The sequence below is a fragment of the Chelonoidis abingdonii genome, chromosome 5, assembly GCF_003597395.2.
Source record: "Chelonoidis abingdonii isolate Lonesome George chromosome 5, CheloAbing_2.0, whole genome shotgun sequence".
NCBI lineage: Eukaryota > Metazoa > Chordata > Testudines > Testudinidae > Chelonoidis > Chelonoidis abingdonii.
In genome coordinates, this window is record NC_133773.1 from 95,254,426 (window position 1) to 95,276,155 (window position 21,730).

Consider the following 21,730-nt stretch of genomic DNA (forward strand, 5'->3'; position numbering starts at 1 on the left):
AAGCAGTGACTTTGAAAAAATGTGAGGGTTGTGGTAGATAGTCAGATGAATATAAGCTCCCAGTATGATGCTATGGCCAGAAGGGCTAGTGCAATCCTGGGATGTATAAAAATGGGAATCTCAAACAGGAGTAGAAAGGTTATTTTACCTCTGTATTTGGCAGTGATGCTGGAACACTGTGTCCAGGTCTGGTGCCCATAATTCAAAAAGGATGTTGATAAATTGTAGAGGGTTCAGAGAAGTGCCACAGGAATGATTAGGGGATTAGAAAATGTACCTTATAGTGACAGACTCAAGGCGCTCAATCTATTTAGTTTTACAAAGTTAAGATTAAAGAGTGACTTGATTATAGTCTATAAGTATCTCCATGGGGATATGTATCTATATAGAGATATAAGTATCTACAATATTTAATGATGGACTCTTCAGTCTAGTAGAAAAAGACATAACATGATCTTACGGCTGGAAGTTGAAGCTAGACAAATTGAGACTGGAAATAAGGTGTACATTTTTAATGGTGAGAGTAATTAACCATTGGAACACTTTATCAAGGGTCAGAGTGGATTCTCTATCACTGACCATTTTAAAGTCAAGATTGGATATTTTTCTAAAAGATACTCTCTAGGGATTATTTTTGGGATGTTCTGTGGCCTGTGCCATACAGGAGGTCAGGCTAAGTGATCACCGTGGTCCAGTCTGGCCCTGAAATCTATGAATCTACGAAAGAATATGACCAGGTTTAATCATCACTTGGATTCACAGTCTGTTACTGTCCAGTTTTTAAGTTCTCAGCTTTTTTTAAGCACACGACTTTATGAATGACACCCATTCAAGAGCGTGGGCTTTCAGTGACTAGTATTTAATTAATGGTTTAAAAAAACGAGTCTGATTTTCACCTCTGTCTTGGTTAAAAGTTTGTTGTAGGCTGTGGCTGTTTCACAATTCATGAGATACAAAGATTTTTAAAGTGGTTCCAAAGTACACCTAAATCCCCAGATTTGCTAGTAGTATTTTCACATACTCCTCTGTCATTTTAGATCTAACATGTTCCCTATTACAATTTAACAGTCATTGTTTTTTCTTTCTTATAGAGAAATGGGAAATTAATCCATCAGAGTTGACCTTCATGAGAGAATTGGGGAGTGGTCTCTTTGGAGTGGTGCGTCTTGGCAAATGGAGGGCGCAATATAAAGTGGCCATCAAAGCAATCCGAGAAGGTGCAATGTATGAGGAGGACTTCATAGAAGAAGCTAAAGTAATGATGTGAGTTGCTGTATAATACTTAGCACTTATTCCACAGGGCCCAGGTTTCTGGTACATATATACTTCTTTATAAGGGGGAGGGATAGCTCAGTGGTTTGAGCATTGGCCTGCTAAACCCAGGGTTGTGAGTTCAATCCTTGAGGGGCCCCCTTAGGGATCTGGAGCAAAAAGTGGTCCTGCTAGTGAAGGCAGGGGGCTGGACTCAATGACCTTTCAAGGTCCCTTCCAGTTCTAGGAGATTGGTGTATCTCCAATTATTTATTTTATAAATAAAAAATTCTAGCCAGGCGAGATTTGTACAGTAACTCCTCACTTAAAGTCATCCCTGTTAACATTGTTACATTGCCGATCAATTAGAAAACATGCTCGTTTAAAGTTGTACAAAGCTTCATTATAATGTTGTCTTGGCAGCTGCCTGCTTTGTCCCCTGCTTGCAGAAAGAGCATCCCATTAGCACTTGGTGGAGACTTGGAGCCAGTGTGGACCAGCAGCCCCGCTATCATTCCTCTGCTCCCCTAAATTCCCTGTGTGGCAGCTGCCAGCAGACTATCAACTGCCTGGCAGTTCAGCCATCCCTCCCCCGACTGCCATAGATTGCTCCTTGGAACTGCTTCTGGGAGCCTCCTGCTTGCTGTGTGGGGCGAGAGGGGGGAAGGGAGAAGAAGGATGCTAATGTGAGGGTGTCCCCCTCCCCACTGCTCCTGCCCCCTGCTTACCCCATCTCCATAGAGCAGGGGGGCATAGAACAGGGCTCAGGATGGAGGGAGCTTGCTGGCAGTAGCTGCTGTCTCAACTTGCTGATCTACTTAAAAGGGAAGTGTACTTAGAGTGGCGTCAGCATCCTTAAAGGGGCAATACGCATCTCTCACTCATATCCATGCTGTATATCTCTGTCTCTCTCTGCCATGCTGTCTCCCCTCCCTCCATTTGTGCTGTCTTGTAGAGTATGAGGCTACAGTAACTACAGTGTGTTAACCCTTGAGGCATCAACCAAGTGCTAGTTTATCATTTAGCAGTAAGGCATTCCCTGGGAAATATCCCACCCTCTTCCACCCTCTGACTCTACCGCCTCAACCAAGCTTCACAATCATCATTGTTGTGTATAGTATTAAATTGTTTATTTAAAACTTATAGTGTGTGGGGGGAGGGGGGCAAAAAACATTTCCCTGGAACCTAACCCCCCCATTTACATTAATTCTTATGGGGAAATTGGATTTGCTTAACATCGTTTTGCTTAAAGTAGCATTTTTTAGGAACATAACTACAACATTAAGTGAGGAGACTTCTTGGAGGGATGAAAGGTACAATAACTATATGTTTTAAATCTTTTCAGGAAGCTAACCCATCCTAAATTAGTTCAGCTCTATGGGGTCTGTACACAGCAGAAGCCTATTTACATAGTGACAGAGTTCATGGAACGTGGGTGCCTTCTGAATTACCTTCGACAAAAACGTGGACACTTTAATAAAGATACCCTGCTGACAATGTGCCAGGATGTATGTGAAGGGATGAAGTACTTGGAGAGAAACAGCTTTATCCACAGAGATCTGGTAATATCATATAAGCCTCTTTACTATATTTCTGATGTATGCATTAATAGTTAAGGGTAAGAAACTGTTTCTATTCTAAACATGTCTCTTTTTCAGTGACTCATAACTTTCTCAAATATTTGCTATTGTTTAACTGGTTGTGTTAATATTAAGCAAAATCCACAAAATTAACCCACCTGCGGCAAGGAGGAATGATTGAATCTGCATGAGCAGTGGATTAAAAACCTCCGAAGTGTTTTAATAAAATTATTATTGTTGTAAATTCTTCTCAGAAAATTATGCTTTATAATATATTAATTTCATTATTCAGAATTCTTACTAACCACTTACAGTAATTTCTCCTGCTCATTTTATAATATGTCTCTGTTTCAGTAAGTAAGCACTTAAAAGAATTTATTTATATCTTGTCTGTTTCATCATTGACCTAGTGACTGATCTTAATGAAATATTTACTTTGGTGAGCAATGGGATGAGGTCTTGAAAGCTCTCTATCTTACACAGAGGTTCTAGTATGACATAGTTTTAGATAACATGTAGGAGTCTAAGATAAGTAATATACTACTGTTCCTCCAAAACAGTGGCTCTCAACCTTTCCAGACTACTGTACCCCTTTCAGAAGTCTAATTTGTCTTGCGTACCCCCAAGTTACACCTCACTTAAAACTACTTACTTACAAAATCAGACATAAAAATACAAAAGAGTCACTACATTATTACTGAAGAAATGTTTACTTTCTCATTTTTACAATATCATAAAATATATCAATTGGAATATAAATACTGTACTTGCATTTCAGTGCATAGTATATAGAACTGTATATACAAGTTGTCCATATGACACTTTAGTTCGTACTGACTTTGCTAGTGCTTTTTATGTAGCCTGTTTTAAAACTAGGCAAATATCTAGATGAGTTGATGTGCCCCCTGGAAAACCTCTGCATATCCCCTGGTTGAGAACCACTGCTCTAAGACACTATTTCATCTGAAACACTGCTTGCTTTAATAAAAGGGAGAATCAGATCATTAGAGTTGATCTTCCTTTTTTGTATACTGTATGTATATGAAGGACAGCTATACTAATGCTTATTTTCACTGGAGGCAACAAAATTATGTGTTTCTCTGAATGATGAACTTTGCTATATCATCAAGATATTAGGGTCTGATTCTCTTCTCACTTATACCCATAAATCACGTGCAACACCACTGAAATGAGTTAGAACATGTGGGAAAAAAGACTAGGGCCTGAGAAGGTTCTGATGCACTAGAAATGAACAAAATACTAAACAGCAGGGGACCTGATTGTGATCATCACACTGAGTTTATACCTATGTAATTCCATTGCTTCACAGGAACTATTCCTGCTTTACACTAGTGTAAGGGACAGTAGACTCAGCACCCATAGTTTTGGTTAAATTAAGTAATAAGTAATAAAGAATATAAGCAGATAAATCATGTCATCCAGTAGGTGTCTAATTTCTGAGCCAAAATCTGATTTTATACTGGTGTAACTCCACTGTCTTCAACTGACTTTGATTTATGCTACCATAAGTGAAAAGAGGATCAAGCACTGCATATAGAAAATGAACATGCAAATAATGCAAGCATTGTGTTTATTCTCTCACTATAAATTATGATTGGGCTTCACAACAACAGACCAAATTGTACAGTTATTAGTCATGCAGAATTCCTATCAAATTCAATGTGGGTTTTCTGAATAGTGATTGTAGAATTTATTCCAATATACAATAAATAGAATTTCATCTAATCATGTTCTTATTTTGATTTTTCCTCATAATTAATTACATAATTATTCCCTTTGCAGGCTGCCAGAAACTGTTTAGTGAATGAGTCAGGAGTGGTAAAAGTGTCTGATTTTGGAATGACAAGGTACAGCCAAGTTGACATACTTATTTGCAATGGTTTTTGAATGGATTTGGCATAACGTGTTCTTGCACTTGAGACATTACATCACTTTAAATTACAGACAAAAATGATATTTCTTTCTCTAAGTAACTAACTTGTCTTATTTCCAGTGGTTTTGTAAATTTCTCTGTCTCAAACTTACTTATTTTGTGGTTGCAGTGTGATATTTTCTTACTTTTTTAAAAAATAAGAAAAGCAAAATGATGCAACTTGTTTTGTGGTGCATTATAGTGACAGACACTTTAGCACATCTTACATATAGATGGAGTAAGGAGTTGTAGCTTCCACCCTGCTCTGAACAGAATACACAGACTAGGCTCAACCCTCTGCTGTGCATCACTTTATGGAGACTGGGCCTCTTAACGATGGGTATAATGGGCCATAATTGGTTGTAAAGTGTTTTGAAATCCTTAAAGTATTGTTATTATGAGAACTCCGACACATTTAGACAATTGGATTTTGCTTGCATTGGTTAAAATATTATTTTTAAAAGTCACAAGACATCCATGTTCAATGTTGAAGAAAAACCTGTTTATTACTGTGATCACCAACTTTGTATTCAGAAAAGGAAAACAGTTGTTCATGAAACAGTGTAGCTTTCCCCACTTGACCCTTCCTCTTTCTGTATCTTAGAAGTCCCTTTTTACCTTATGCCAGTCAACACATTTGTTCATCTGGAAATTTGCCTGCTCCTTATCTGCCCCCATAAGGATAATCTAGTATAATCTCACCCATTTAAAACCTAACATTCACTCAAATTTTCTCTGTCAAAATTCTGTTGTGGTGGGTTCTATATTCAGTCACTCTCAATGAATTCTTTATCAAAGGTGTTCAATTAGCAACTCATAAAATGATTTTTCTTATTGCCAACCCTATAAACCCACTCTGGGATCTGAAAGTCAAGTTGGCTCTCTCTTTTTGTACTATCACAAGGAATAAAGTTGGACAACATTTGTTCACGAGAACAAAATGAAAAACTTCACATCTCTGGCTCCCCCCATTTTCCAATCTTCTTATGATAAAAGATTCTCTAAAAAGAATCTGAAAATTGTGTTGATGATGCACAATAGAATCTAGTCTTCAGTAGATGTAGTCAGACTGCAGGGTTAGCAGTTGTAACACATTATTTTTGTAAATAAAGAAAAGAGGGACACACTGGCCCCAGATAGCCTGTCATCTGAGTAAACGGTGATGCAGGAACACTGGGAGACATGGTGCCACAGGATCGTACAATTTCTCTTGGAGTTTCTCTACACTTCTTGCCAGCTCCACTGACGGGTCCCTGTGGGGGCACTATGAGGAAGCAATCTGAGAACAGGGACTTTGACGGTGCCCGTTGTTGTCAAACTGCACTGTGCCTGGTTCCTTTCACCCTTCCCATCTACTCAACTTGTGCACCCACATGATATCTGTACACAAACTGTCCCATGAGCACCAGATCTCTGTGGAGTAAGAAACTGGCATTTTTCACATATTTCTTTTCCTCAGTGTAACAATGTAATTCATACATGACCTACAGCAATGGTTCTCAAACTTTTGTATTGGTGACCTCTTTCACACAGCAAGCCTCTGAGTGAGACCCCCCCCCCCCCGCTTATAAATTAAAAACACTTTAAAATATTTAATACTATTATAAATGCTGGAGGTGAAGCATGGTTTGGGGTGGAGGCTGACAGTTCCTGAGCCCCAGTTTGAGAACCCCTGACCTACAGTATAAAATGAATAACTACAAGGAAAGACTGTGTAACAATGAGAAAAGTTAACAGAGGCATAAATAAAACCTTATCACTGTTACTGAAGTTTTTTTTTTCAAATACACTTTGTGAGACTAACAATCACTAACCACTAGGTGGCAATGTGAGCGCCTAAAATATAAGCAAATATGACATAAATGGTGATTTCAGAAAGGGAATCAGACTGGAAATATCACATGCTTTTGTTTTTTAGGTATGTCCTTGATGACCAGTACACAAGCTCTTCAGGTGCTAAATTTCCTGTAAAGTGGTGTCCCCCGGAGGTTTTTAATTATAGCCGATTCAGCAGCAAATCAGATGTCTGGTCATTTGGTAAGACACTCTTTAGCAATTAAATAAGGATATTATTTTTTTCAATTCACCAATAAGCAATTAAGGTCCAATTGTTCAAGGAGAATCCAAACCTCCTAGGATATGCTCAGTGAAATCATTGGTCCTGATCCTTCTCTCATTTGCCCCAGTTTTCCACTGATGTAATTCCATTGAAATCAGTGGAGTTACTTCTTATTTACACAGATGTTAGGTGAATTAGGCCTGCTGGGTAGTTAGGGGACTGAGCTTTTTCAGGATAGGGCCTTTACTGAACACATTTACCATTCAAAAAACCAAATCCATAGTTAGTGGCATACAAGTATTTTAAAGAAGTATTTGTTATTTACTTGACAATTTTTTTCATGCCTTTCATTTTCCAGGTGTTCTAATGTGGGAAGTATTTACTGAGGGTAAAATGCCCTTTGAGAAAAACACAAATTATGAAGTGGTAACTATGGTTAGCCAAGGACAGCGTCTGTATCGGCCAAAATTAGCTACCAAGAATGTGTATGAATTGATGGTGATGTGCTGGCATGAGGTACATTTCTTTTTCTGTCCTTTCTTTACCCACCAAAAGCTGAGTTTTGTTACCACACCTAATTATCAGTCTAAAATTCTGATTGCATTTTATTCAAAAGTCACCCTGTTCAACCATGAGGTGGCCTTGAGGATCTCTCCTTGTATCCCTCCAGAGGAACTCAAAGAGGAGAGAGTAGTGTCTTGGTGAATCAGAATAGGCAGGGTATTCCGTGCATACAGGCACTATGGAAAGAAACATGGAGAAAGGTGTGGGGGGAAAAAAAATGAACAAGGCAGTTAAGCTGCTATTGTTGATGGATCAGCAGGGGCAGAACATAATAAGAGATGAGATCAGAAATCTTGGCCAGGTTGGAATTTGGTGTATTCTTGAAGGTAAGTCTTAAAATTTGAGGAGTGTCAAAGAAGGAGACAATGGAAGAAGACAAAGGGACAGGCTGACAGGAAAAGATCAAATGGGAAATAAGAATAAGATGGTTTTAGTGGCCATGATGTACATGGAGGATGGAGAGATGAGTATTGGAGTGACCACATGGGAGCACTTTGAAATAAACAAGGTGGTTAGATGCCGAGAGGTTGTTACACAGGTAGGGAAATAATTTTTCTCGTCACTTTTTTCTTTTTAACATGCAGTTATTAAAAGAGAGCAGGGTAACTAAAAATGAAAACAGGTCAATAATGGTACCAATGAGAATAGAGAGAAAAGTAGGAAGAAATGACAAACAGCAGCAGAATTAAATGTTGTAGTTCAAAGGATATGGTGCTCCACAAAGAGTGGTTGAAGGCACTAAAGCCATATGTTGGGATCTTCTGCGTCAACTGATCCGACACATTCCTGAAATCAGCCCACCTATGCAAACAGAAAACTTGCTCTTTCACTGACTATGGGCCCCATCCTGCTCCCACTGAAATCCGTATGCATTTTGCCATTGACTTCACTGAAAGCAGGACTGGGCTATGTGACTTGGTAATGTTTAGTATTACTCCAATGACTTTCTGACACCATTTGTCTCACTCAACTTTTCATGTTTATTTCTTAGGGGAAAAGATCTCTTTTGCTTTATAATTGATCTAGAGCAGGGGCAGGAAAAGACCAAAGGGGAAACCTCTGTGAAATCAGCAGAGTGTCATTGCCAGGGATTAACTAAAACAGGCAGCTGGTAAAAATACAAAATCCATACACAAATGCAAAAATAGTTGAACTAGAATGCCTCACAGAAAAAGAGGACCTTGATGTATCAGGCATTATAGAAACATGGTTGAATGACAAAAATCAGTGGGATACTGTAATACCTGGCTATAAATAAGGCTGCGAGTCTGTCCAGGTGGTCACAGAAGTCACAGAGTCCTTGACTTTTTGTGACCTCCGTGACTTCTGCAGTAGCTAGTGCTGGCTCAGGGGCCGCCCAAGCCAGGAAGCTCCTGTGCCAGCAGCAAAGGTTTGGGAGTGTGGGAGGGGGCTTAGGGCTAGAGCAGAGGGTTAGGGAGTGCACAGAGGGCACTTACCTGGGGTGGGAGGCTCCCTGGCTCCCACTGGCATGGCCCCCCTGAAGCTCATAGGCGGCGGAGGGGTGGAGGTCTCCACGCCGCGAGCTGTCTGTGCCCACAGGCCCCACCGCTGCTGCTCCCATTGTCTGCAGTTCTTGACCAATGGAATCTGCGGCAGCTGGTGCTTGTGGTTGGAGCAGTAGAGCCCCTGCCCTGGCCCCTGCCTCCACTGACTAGGAGCTGCAGGGATGTGGAGCTGGATAGGAAGCCCCTATCAGCTTCCCCAAACCTCCACAGCACCTGTAGGGGTCCTGGGCCACATGTCACGGCTTGGCTCCTCCCACCCCCTGTACCAGCGGGCGTCCCAGGCTGCGTGATGCGGCCCGCTCCCCCACCTCCTCCAGCACCAGCAGGGTCCCAGGCCACCTCTCCCAGCACTAATAGTGCCCCCAGACTGTCCCCCGCCAGAGCACCCGCAGCCCCTTCCTAAGTTTTAGTCAGGGCGGGCATTTTTGGTTAAAAGTCATGACAGGTCACACACCTGCAAATTTTTGTTTATGGCTCATGACCTGTCCATGACTTTTACTAAAAATACCCGTGACTAAAACATAGCGTTAGCGATAAACTATATAGAAAGACAGACAAAGTTGAAGTAGTGAGGGAGTAGTGCTGAATCCAAAATATTCCATAGAATCCAATGAGAGGACTATGCAGTTGAATCTATGATACAAATCCCAAGCTGTAAGAATATAAATATATTAGTATGCCTATACTAACAACCTCCAGATCAAGAAAAGGATATTGAGTGCATAACACTGAAAGAGATTAGAGGCAGCAACATCGAACAAAATGCTGTTGAATAACAACTAGCCAAAGGTATTTTAAAAAATGACAAGACATTCTTCAAGCATGTCAGAGTCAGGAAGCCTGATAGAGAATCAGTCGATTTGCTGGGTATAAAATAATTCATGGTAAAAAAAGGTAGGTCAAGATCTTCTGTTTTTGCTGTCTAATAACACAAGTACAAGAGAACCCTCAATGGTGGTAAATTCAAAAGTGTTACAAGGAAATACTTTTTCACACAATATATGATTAGACTGTGGAGCTCACTGATACATGATTCTTGTTGAGGCCAAGAATTTATCCATTTAAAAATGGATTGCATATTTATACTGATGACAAGAGTTACAATAGCTATGGCTAGCATAAATTTTAGAAGGGATGTTAAATTTCACGCTGCAGAGTTTAGGCCAATCTCAAAAGGGTTTACAAGGAGGGGCAAATTCACACTTCTGCCTAATGAGAGGCTTCTGGCACCTTCCTCTGAAGCATCGAGTGCTGGCCACTGTCAGATACAGGCCACTGGCCTAGATGGCTCTTGGGTCTGATTCAGTATGGCAGTTCCTTTATCAACACAATAACCTTCTTCCATCTAGAAATCTATTAAGAAAAATAATGCTGTATAACATTTTCAGCATTGTGTGAGGTTCTAAATCAATTTTAGGTTAATAAGAAATAGAATAGCATACAACCTCATTTTATGGCTTCACCGGGTATATGTCCTAGCAATACTTTAGGTTAATAGAAATTTACCTGCCATTTTTCTTTATGCTGCCTCTCATTTGCTTTAATTTAATGGAATTTTTTATCTTTTTATGCATACATTTTTCCTGCTATTTTATTTTGTACACATTATTGCTTCAGCAAAATAAAATCTTTCTGATGTGACTTTAGTAACTGGCAGTACAACAAAGCATTTTAATTCCTAGAAACCTGAGGGACGCCCTACATTTGAAGATTTGCTGCATATAATTGATGAGATAGCAGAGAGTGAAGATGCTTTCTGAAGAACAGGAGCGGAGGAACAAGAATTCTATAGTACAGCAAAGAATCAACATTCAAGAGACATGGCATTATTCTTTAAGAGCATGATCCCTGCAAACTTCTGAGTGTTGCTGAATGAAGTGTGGAGAGCCTAAGCATTAACACTTAGCATTTCCTCAGCAGTCATGCGGAGAAAGTTCCACATAATATAAAGAAACATGCACAATATATTCACCAACGTGGGCTGTGCGTGCCTGCATTTGGAGAGGCTAGCCCCCTGCCACCTGCCCTTTTTGCATGAGGCCTTGCTCTCATCCAATCCCTCGCTCTCACTGAGCAGTCTTCTGGCATAGCCCTGAACCCTGGCTGGTGCCCGGAACAGCCCCGAGCCTGGGCTGGCCTGCTGGCACCCGGAGCAGTCTGGAGGAACCCTGAACCCTGGCTGGCCGATCGGGACCAAGCCCTGAGCCCAGGCCTCCAGAGGAGCTCTGAACTTCGCCACAGCCCAGTCCTGGGGCTGCAGCAGGGAGCATTAACAGAGGATTGGGGCAGCTTAGCCTCCCCCAGTCTCCCTTACACACCACCCATGCCTGTGCCCTCTCTGAAGAGTTACCATGGGGTTAGTGAAAAATTGGGATTGATACATGGAGCAAATTATAGGGTACGGCAAAAGTACAGACACTTAAGTGCAAACCAGTAAATGCAAATGATATATATAGTGTCCATGTTTATGAGTTTTATTTACTCTTGCTGCCAGTCAGTAGTAGGAGCTGCTTGTGTACTTAGGAGCTTTGCTTAAAAACTAAAAGCAAGGTCATTTTGTGAGGGCCACCTGCCCCCATAGGAATGCTTCCAGAGGTTCTCCTGAAATATTATTTCTCACAGCTTGTTGATTAATGCTTTATGCCAGTGATGGGCAACTTGTGGGCTGCACTGGCCTCCACTTCCCATTGGCCGGGAATGGCAAACCATGGCCACTGGGAGCTGCAGGTGGACATGCAAACGTAAACAAACTGTCTGACAGCCCGCCAGCGGATTATCCTGATGGACCACATGTGGCCCGTAGGCTGCAGGTTGCCACCACTGCTTAATGCCATATACTGGGACCAATATTCTTGCTATGCCATTAGTGTGTTTTACCCACTCCACTCACCTTACATCGCTCATCTGTATGTAACAAAGCACTATGGTCAGCCTAGACCAGTGGCTCAAGTGCAGCACTCAAAGCCCTCACTGTAGGATTGAGCCCTAATTTATTTTATGCCAGGAAGTGTTTCTTGGGAATTTTTCACCCAGAGAGTATCTGGGGCCAGTCCTGAGGCCAATCATAGCGATAAACAGCATGCACAATACATGACAGCTAACTTTCAATGGACTATAGCACACTGAATTTGATTAACAGTTAACTAATTTATATACTATATGTACTGTAAATGTATACTGTACACATTTATTTATATGAAATGTAAGTGTTCTGTTCCTGAAAATGTTAAACAACAACAAGTTGCTCTATATTATATGTTACACATACAATGTGACATATGGCATCTGTGGATGAAAGAAAACATACTTTGAATTTTTTTTGTTAAAATGGCAGATTTTCTATAATTCTGTCCCTGGTCGTTTGTGAAATAAGCTTTATAGTCTTAATAGCAAATGTCATACTACAGTATGGGTATAATAAACCAAATGTTAATTGTTTGGAAACTTGAACAACAGTTTGTCATTGATTTATTGACAATGATGATTTATTGGCCAAACATATTGCTGGTATAACTATTGACATCCAGGGAGTTACATCAGGGATGCATAGGACTGAACATCTTTCGATAGGTATGTTAATTACTTACAGCAGGATTCAGCATCAGAGGATATATACAGATAGTAGGTACAGCCCTGAGCCACATTATGAAATATTACATATTTAAGGATTACAGCAGATGTACAGCTGATATGGTTTGTGGGATGTAGTTTACAAAAGCATGATGGGTCTGATCATGCAAAATGGTGAAGGTTGCTATATAGGGTTGAGCTCCCTTAACCTTCACAAAAGGTCCCCTATGCAACTTATGTGTAATATGCATACAAGGTGATAAACTGGTGGGATTATTAACTAGGGCCTAATGCAGCAGTCTTTTCTATTGAAGTAACTGAGAGTTTTCCATGTAGAATAATAGCATGGTCAACTAAATTGCCAACCAAGTAGTTACAAGGGAAGTTGGTAGTGAACCCTGTATTTAGGTTGCCTCACACATATCTTATAAAAAGATTCTTGCACCTTTTTGTTTGTTTGTTTGGGTTGGTTTTTGTTTGTTTTTGTTTTTTGGTTTTGGTTTTGGAAAAACTCTACCCCTACATTGTTTGCTGCAGGCCTTTAAATTTAACAAGGAGAAAGTCTTTGGACTAGAGAGGAGTCTTTTCTTTATCCCATGAAATTCCATTCAGGTTTAATTAAGTTGTGAACTGTTGAAAAACACCACTTTGATTCTCTTGCACAGAAAAATTATGGCTGCATGAAAAAATAATAAGCAAACACAAATATTCTAAAGACCCAGCCCCAAACAGCCACCAAAGTAGGAGCAGCAGCACATGCTATACTGTGAAAGCCTGGAACCTGCCAGACCATCTGTAGCAGCTGGGCTTACCCTGCCCTGCCACTGCCCCCAGCACATGGCTCATACATCCCAAATCCAGCCCCCATCCCATGTGATGGAGGCATCACGTGGGACAGGAGCTCCCCCAATTCTCAGGGCAAAACAGAGAGAGAGTGCATTCAGTAGGTCCTTGTAAATGTCCCAGACCCAGCACACAGTGTCAGTTGCCCTCTCTTTCCTGGGATAACATAGGTTGGGTGCTACCTGCTAACACAGTCAAGTGGTAGCAGTCTGTGTTGAATGTTTGGAGCTTGTAACTGGGTTAACTGTATCTCATGTGTTCCCTTATGGTCAACAGTCATGCTACAGGCAGCCTATCTCAGTTTCCCCTCTTGGACTGTTCAAATAAAATCAAGCTTTTTCTTGGTCAAAAATAGCCCTCCTCAGGTTTATTAATATAAAACAAACTGTAACTAAAACTCAAAACTCCCATAACAAAATCAATTTATAAATCCACACAATCCAAGGTTTCTCTTCCTTCTCCCAAGCTCAGCATTCCTGCCTGGGGCCTTTGTAGTCCCCCCTGCTTGATATGGAGTTCTCCCAGGCCTCCCTGCCTAGGGAGCTTTGTAGTCCCGTTCCCTACACAGAGAGCTTTCAGACTCTGCCACAGCTTCCTAAACTGCCCACCCCCCATCTGTCACTACAAAGTCCTACTCCTTTTAAACTGCAATCATCTGATTCCTCTCAGGCAGCTCATCCTGTAAACCTCCAGCCCATGGAGGCAAATCACTCTGTTACAGGGGTCAGACCCTTCTGATGATGCATGATAGGGGAGTTGTTACAGTAACACATTCTATTTTTCTTTTTTTAAAAATAAAACCTCCAGGAAATTACAGACAAAATACCAAGTTAAAAGAAAGTTATTTGGGTGCAAAGTCCAGCCATATGAAAGTTGGGAAATGCTAGCTTTAGTTAGTGCAGAATTAGAGTTGTTGGGGAATTTCCAGCAAAATAGGGATTTGTCAGACAATGTCAAATCGTTGAACCTGAAATGTTTTGTGAAAACATATTGGGTTCAATTCACTTTCAATGAACCACAGGGCCTCTAGGAGCCACTGCTCTGAGGTAGCCCTGCCATATGGACAGTCTCAAGGAGAGGGACCACCAGGACTTCCAGGGTCTTCAACTTCAGGACTACCCCACCAGGCAGAGAGGCCTACTCCAGTACTCTCCCACAGCCTAGTGAATCAGCTGCCCTGGGCGCTGGGCAGCCCTGGAGTAGCAGACTCTGGGAGCTGCTGACTGAAATGTACACTCCTCTTGATAGTTTCAGGGCTGTCCACCACTGAATAGCAGCTGTAAAATTGACAAGAATCACAATTTAATTTAGCACCTGCCATGATCCTGGGAGAATATTTCATAATATCATTCTGGGGTATATTAACAGGAGTGTCATGTAAGAAATGAGAGGTAGTTGTCCTGCTATACTTGGCACTGGTAAGGCCTCAACTGGAGTAATGTGTCCAGTTCCGGATGCCACCATTAAAGAAACAATTAGACAAATGGAAGAGAATCCAGAGGAGATCCAAACTGTGGCCAAACTGACGAGAGGCCACAGGAGAGCAACAAAAATTATAACAGTTTTCAGAAAACCTGACCTAGAAGAAAAGGTTACAAAAACGGGGCATGTTTAGTTTTGAGAAAAGGAGGATGAGGGGGGCACCTAAAAACAGTCGTCAAATATGTTAAGGGAGCAGTGATCAATTGCTTTCCACTGAAGATAGGTCAAGAAGTATTTGGCTTAATTTGCAACAAGGCAGATTTAGGTTGGCTATTAGGAAAAACTTTAACTATAAGGATAGTTAAGGACTGGACTAAGCTACTAAGGGAAGCTGTGGAATCTCCATCTTTGAGGATGTTTAAGAAGAAGGTGGTCAAACACCTGCCAGGGATGCTCTATGTATATTTGGTCCTGCTTCATCACAAGAGGCTGGACTACATGACCTCTCGAGGTCCCTTCCAGCCCTATATTTCTGTGATTCAATTAAAAAACACCATGTGTCAGTTTTCTAAATGAAAATTGTATGGAATTTCCATTTTGCAGGAAATTTTTAACTGTCGAAATTTCCTGCAACTCAGAAATTCTGTATTTTGATTAGCTTTTGTTTTGATACACATGATCCCATACTATTTTCCCCACAGGATCCCTGCCAAATTCAGTGCGAAGGATGGACACAAAGGAATAGAATTAAGGTTTCATAGGAAACTGAAAATCTGGCATTTCCTAACTTTTGATCTGTGACTTTGCAATCAAAGTTATGTTATTTTGCCGTACTTTTAAATATGTATTTTTACTGACGTTTATCTAAAAAGTAAAGATTAAATTCCAGTGCTATCCTCAAAATACTTGATTTAAATATAGTCTAGGCTCCAAATTATTAATTTTGGATTGGGTCAGCTTGTCATTATAGTCCAAAGTTTTGTTCAACTTTTTAATACTCTGAAGGGAAATCTGTAAATGCTATTTCGTAATTTTCCCTGGACAAGTTCGATCACCTTTCAGAAACTCCTTTCTTATTCTTTTTATTGTTATAACTTCGTTTCATATAACAATAGGCACAGAAAATCTGCCTGAATTGCACCAAATCCTCTGGTATATGTCTGCTCTTCTTTTAGTTTCAGACTTATTTTAAAGTAGACTAGATATCTAGATTTCAGTTGAGTTATTCTGCTGTAGAGCAAAATGTGATACAAGAACAAGGCTTCAGTGGAAATACTTCTGGTGTGAGGTTAGTATCAAGCCTCTGATTTTTTTTTTTTTAAAACAGGAAAGTAGGTGGGGCCAAATTTTGCCTGTGCTAAACCATACCTCTTCTCTGAGGTAGGATTTCAGTTAAGAGAGATTTTACTGTTACCAACAGAACAACTGAAGAAGAAAGGACTGAATTTATATTTGAATACAAGCAGACAATCAGCTATGATTCTTTCTACCTGTAAGTAAAGTGAGCCATGTATTTTATGCTTTATGTTCTGTTTTGTACACTAGTTAGCAATGAGCTGCATAAATATCACCATATTTTCCAATTATCCTGCTCTGAAATTGTCATATTAATATGCATATTAAAATCGTTGGTGTTAATTTTCCAAATTACTTCACAAAATTGCTATGATGGCTTCAGCAAAGCTACTGTTGTTACCAACATACAGACTAGTGAACTCAACAAATGGGGAACACAAAAGAATCAGGAACCAAAGGACTGTCCTTAAGAGTGTGTCGTGCATAGACAAGACAAGGAAATTTAACAGAATTATAGGGAAACTTTCTGATTATGAATTGTTCAGCTCAATCAAGAACTAACTGATAAAACTTCAGGAATTTCAATATTTTTCTATTAGTGGAAAAACAACATTTGGTTTGGAAAAAAGTATGTAGTTTTAGAGCAAACTTTACTGTTGATTTCCAACAGGACATGATTTTATAGTTTTTTTCAGTCTGGATGAAAAGCAAGCAATATCTAATCAATTGTCGGGTACTCTATATGTCACAAATAAGATGTTTTTGATGAACAAAGATAGGTTAGGTGGGTGGACTACCCCTCAATGTGCCAATTTACACAAGTAACTCAGTCTGCTTGAAAAACAAAGTGTTGTTTGGAGTTTGGTACATGAACATGATTGCTTAGAATCAGACTAATTATCAACATTTAGCATCATTCTATCAGAAATGGCAAAACAAAATAAAAAAATCTGAGTATTAGATTATAAAAGACAAGTGATTAAAAAAACACATTTCTGACTTGGCTGTTGGTTTTGTCTAGCTAACAGATTCCACTCTAATTAGAGCAATTTATATTAGGAGATGGGAAGGAAGTGGCACACATTCTTATGCATATACTGGATACATATATGCGTAGCTATATCAATTTAAAGGGCACCCATGGGCCCTAAAATTTTGTCTTAATCTTGTAGTTCCAGTGTAGAATTTAGCAGCGATGGGAACATCTCAAAGATCAAAGGGTTCCTGTACTTTCATTATGCCACCTTTAAGTTTCACAGAACTGTCTCCGTAGCGTCTCCTCAAGCAACCCCTCTCTCCTCCTCCCCACAGGCAAATCTTTTTCTTCCCCCTCTCTTCCTCTGGCACTCAGCACACCACTCTTCTGCTGTGCAAAGCTAGAACCAGTTGCTGATCCTTTCCTAGATTGTTTACAATGATGGCAGCTGCTCAACATGCCAACTAACTATGCCTCAGGGTACTCTTCGTTACCCATTTCCCATTATTATGTCTCCTGCACCTATCTCTCTGCAGGTATCTTCAAAATGGTGCCTCAGAAATCACTGAATCCTAAGTCTGGACCTCACAAACCTTTTGGTTAATGGCTTTGGTTATGGCTTTCAGGCTTTGCACAAGTGTTTGATTTATATTTGTCAGCTAGTCAGCGGACCATATAACTAGTCACTGTTTTAAGGACAGGTGTCTTCCTTCCAGCCACTTTTGGGGAGGAGAGGGCAAGCCCTAAGACCAGGGCCGGCTCTAGCAATTTCGCCGCCCCAAGCACAGTGGCACGCCGTGGGGGGCACTCTGCCGCTCACCGGTCCCACGGCTCCCGTGGACCTCCTGCAGGCTTTCCTGCGGAAGGTCCACCAGAGCTGCGGGACCAGCAGACCCTCCGCAGGCACGCCTGTGGGAGCTTCACCGGAGATGCCTGCCGCCCTCCCAGCAACCAGCAGAGTGCCCCCCGCAGCATGCCACCCCAAGCACGCACTTGGCGCGCTGTGGCCTGGAGCCGGCCCTGCCTAAGACTGGTTGACTTTTCCTTTGTGATTTCCCTGCCATTGTTAGATTATTATTTTATCTGGGAGCAACATGGAGCTTTGTTTCAGACTACCAAATGTCTGGAGAAATGAGAGTCTTACCATTACCACCAAAGACAAAATGCATGACAAGCTATAAATCTAAAGGGCCGGATCCTCAGCTGGCACAAATTTTTATTCATTGACTCTGTTTTAGTAACTTAAGTGAAAGCCCAGCATTCAGAGACGTAAGGATTGAAAAGTGTGCTGTCACCACAGCTGCTTTATGCAGACATATTCCCAAACAACTACTTACTGAAAACAAGTCACACACAAAAAACATCTTTGTATTAGCAGCAAAAGGAGTAAAGGGCATTTTCTTTCCAGTGCCCTGTCCCATTATGTCTATGGGTTACAATATTTCAAACCTCACAGCTACTACACATGTTCCCTTTGAAAATGCATTTAGGGCCAACTCTTAGATTCCTTACTGAGGCAAGACTCCCACTGAAATCAGCAACAATTAATGATAAAAACTGTGAAATCTTGGAGCCACATAACTAGGGTGGAGCAGGCAGGCAGTGTGTATGTGTGTGTGTGATGAGTATCACTCATTACTGTTCAGCAACCTCCTTTGGTGTATGCAACGGGTTTTTCCAAAGGGCAAGCTACTCCATTAAGGGCCTGACCCAAAGCTCACCGAAGTCAATGAGAATCTCTGCATTGACTTCAGTGGGTTTGGCCCGTGCCCTAGCACAACATGAATTCAGGGAGAAAGTGTGTAAAAAACAATGTTTAAATTATGAGTCAATGGGCAAAATTCTATTTCAGAGATCCATAGATTCCAAGGCCAGAAGGAACTGTTGTGATCATCTAGTCTGACCTCCTGTATAACACAGGCCATAGAAGTTCCCCAAAATAATTCCTAAAGCATCTCTTTTAAAAAAACATCCAATCCAATTTGGTAAGTTGTTCCAGTGGTTAATTACTCTTAAAAATGTGAACCTTATTTCCAAATTTGTCTAGCTTCAACTTTCAGCTTTTGGATCATGTTATACCTTTCTCTGCTAGACTGAAGAGAGCATTATTAACTATTTGTTCCCCCTGTCAGTACTTATTGATTGTAATCAAGTCACTTAACTTTCTCTTTGTTAAACTAAATAGACTGAGCTCCTTCAATCTATCATGATAAGGGATGTTTTCTAATCCTTTAATCATTCTTATGAGTCTTCTCTGAACCCTACAATTTTATCAGTATCCTTGACTTGTTGACACCAGAACTGGACACAGTATTCCAGCAGTGGTCACGCGATGGCCAAATGCAGAGGTAAAATAACCTCTTTACTCTTACTCGAGATCGTATCCGAAGATTGCATTAGCCCTTTTGGACACAATGTTTAGCTGATTATCCACCATGGCCCTCAAATCTTTTTCAGAGACACTGCTTCTCAGGATAGAGTCCCCGATCATGTAATTATGGCTAAGGCTATGATTATGTCATGGAGGTCATAGAATCCATGACTTCCATTGACCTCCATGACTTTTTCTGCCCCAGAGCTGGAGCCAGCCCTGCCCCCGCATCTCCCATCCCCTGGGTTGGTGGGGGAACTCCGCAGCTGCCCAGCCACCGCAGGCAGATGATGGATCCTTGCAGCTGCCCAGCCCCATGGGTAAGGGGGCCCTGGAACTCCCACGCACCGTAGCAGTGGGGGATGTGGGAGCCCCTGCAGCAGTGGGTGCTGAACCCACCTGCCCCTTTTGTCAGGGATATTTTTAGTGGAAGTTTGAGACAGGTCACAGGCTTCCGTGAATTTTTGTTTATTGCCTGTGACCTGTCCATGACTTTTACTAAAAATGTCCATGTCAAAAACTTGGCCTTAATTATGACCTACAATCTTTGCTACCAGAGACATACATTTACCTTTAACCATACTAAAATGCATGTTTGTGCGCAGTTTACCAAGCGATCCAGATTGCTCTGTATCAGTGACCAATCCTCTTCATTATTTACCACTCCCCCAATTTTTGTGTCAGATTCAAACTTTATCAGTAATGAATTTGTTTTCTTCAAAATCATTGATAAAAATGTTAAATGGTGTAGGGCCAAGAACTAATCCCTGCAGGACCCCACTAGAAATACACCAGTTCGATGATGATTCCTCCTTTAGAATTGCATTTGGAGATCCGTCAATTAGCCAGTTTTTAATCCATTTAATATGTGCCATATTAATTTTATTTCATTCTATTTTTTTAATCAAAATGTTATGTGGTACCAAGTCAAATGCCTTGCACAAGTCTAAGTATATTACATCCGCACTATTACCTTATACAACCAAACTTGTAATATCATCAAAAAATATATGAAGTTAGTTTGATAGGACCTATTTTTCATAAAACTATGTTGAGATTGACATTAATTATATTACCCTCCTTTCATTCTTTATTAATCAAGTTCTGTATCAACTGCTCCATTATCTTGCCTGGGATCCATGGCAGAAGGGCAGGCCTGTAATTACCTGGGGTTATCCTGTTTACCTTTTTAAAATATTGGCACAACATTAGCTTTCTCCAAGTCTTTTGGATCTTCTCCAGTGTTCCAAGACTTATTGAAAATCAACTTTACTATGCCAGTGATCTCCTCATTAGCTCTTTTAAAACTCTTGGATACAAGTTATCTGGACCCACTAATTTTAAAATGTCTAACTTCAGTAGCTGCTATGTAACATCCTCCTGAGATACTAGTGGAATGGAAAGAGTGTTATCATATGATGTTACATCATCTGTTTTTCCCCAAATACAGAACAGAAATATTTATCAAACACTTTACCTTTTATGCATTATTATTAATATTTCAACCATATCTATCTAGTAATGGACCAAGAGCATTGTTAGGATTCTTTTTGTTCCACATATACTTAAAAAACTCCTTCATATAAGCCTTAACTGTTGACCATAGATTTCTACCTGTGTCCCCTTGCTTCCCTTATAAATTTTCTATAATTCTTACCTTCTGATATATATTCATTACTATGAACTTCCCTTTCTTCCATTTGTAATATATTACCTTTATTTCCTTTCTAAACCATATCTGTTTTGAATCAATAGGGCTTTCTTCCTCGATTGTGGCTTTTGGGGCATCTAGGAAAATGTTCCTAAACAATTCCCAATTAGCATTCATATTTTTCTGATTAAATTCTTCCTCCCAGCTGATTTGGCTCATAATTGTTTTCAGTCTTGTAAAACTGGCCCTTATATAGCACCATATATATATATATATATCACAAGTGTGGACTTGATTCTGTTTGGACATTATAAATGTGATCAAGTCATGATCACCTGTACCAAAGTTACTGTCAAGATGTCTGTAGTGGCTCAGGAGTGTGAGTACCAACCTCAGTGCACACTATTGAGAAACAGGGCACACACCCCAAAATGGTTGTAAGTTCTATACTTAAATTTCACCAACCAAGTTTCAAGTGTGAACTCCTGATACTATAGCTGCCTTAACATGGTGTCACAGACAGTCCTCTTGGGTGCTCCAATCTATCTTGCCACCCAGGTAAAGCTTGCCTTTCTGATAGATGGTCCCTTACATCAAAAGTCACAACAATGTTCAGGTTATTCCCAGTTCCAAAGGACCAGTCACTTACCCCAGATCACTTGCACTTTAGATCCTACACCAAAAACAA

General features: G+C 40.5%; 2 protein-coding genes across 5 annotated transcripts in view; both read left to right on the top strand.

The window, feature by feature from the left end:
- The window catches only part of TEC (tec protein tyrosine kinase), a 152,059-nt gene extending 139,693 nt beyond the window's left edge, over positions 1-12,366 (top strand). For 3 of the 4 annotated variants that reach the window (XM_075066490.1, XM_032768906.2, XM_032768903.2), the window contains 6 exons: positions 1,092-1,263; positions 2,597-2,813; positions 4,635-4,699; positions 6,683-6,801; positions 7,182-7,339; positions 10,596-10,758. In XM_075066490.1, coding sequence (XP_074922591.1) covers positions 1,092-1,263; positions 2,597-2,813; positions 4,635-4,699; positions 6,683-6,801; positions 7,182-7,339; positions 10,596-10,673 — 809 coding nt within the window. In that variant the 3' untranslated portion in view covers positions 10,674-10,758. Of the gene's footprint in view, positions 1-1,091; positions 1,264-2,596; positions 2,814-4,634; positions 4,700-6,682; positions 6,802-7,181; positions 7,340-10,595 lie in introns of all 4 variants that reach the window. The other variant, XM_032768902.2, reaches the window with a different exon arrangement.
- A 3,790-nt stretch (positions 12,367-16,156) lies between these two features.
- The window catches only part of TXK (TXK tyrosine kinase), a 37,798-nt gene continuing 32,224 nt past the window's right edge, over positions 16,157-21,730 (top strand). The window contains exon 1 of the mRNA XM_032768909.2: positions 16,157-16,240. Coding sequence (XP_032624800.1) covers positions 16,225-16,240 — 16 coding nt within the window. The 5' untranslated portion in view covers positions 16,157-16,224. The remainder of the gene's footprint in view (positions 16,241-21,730) is intronic.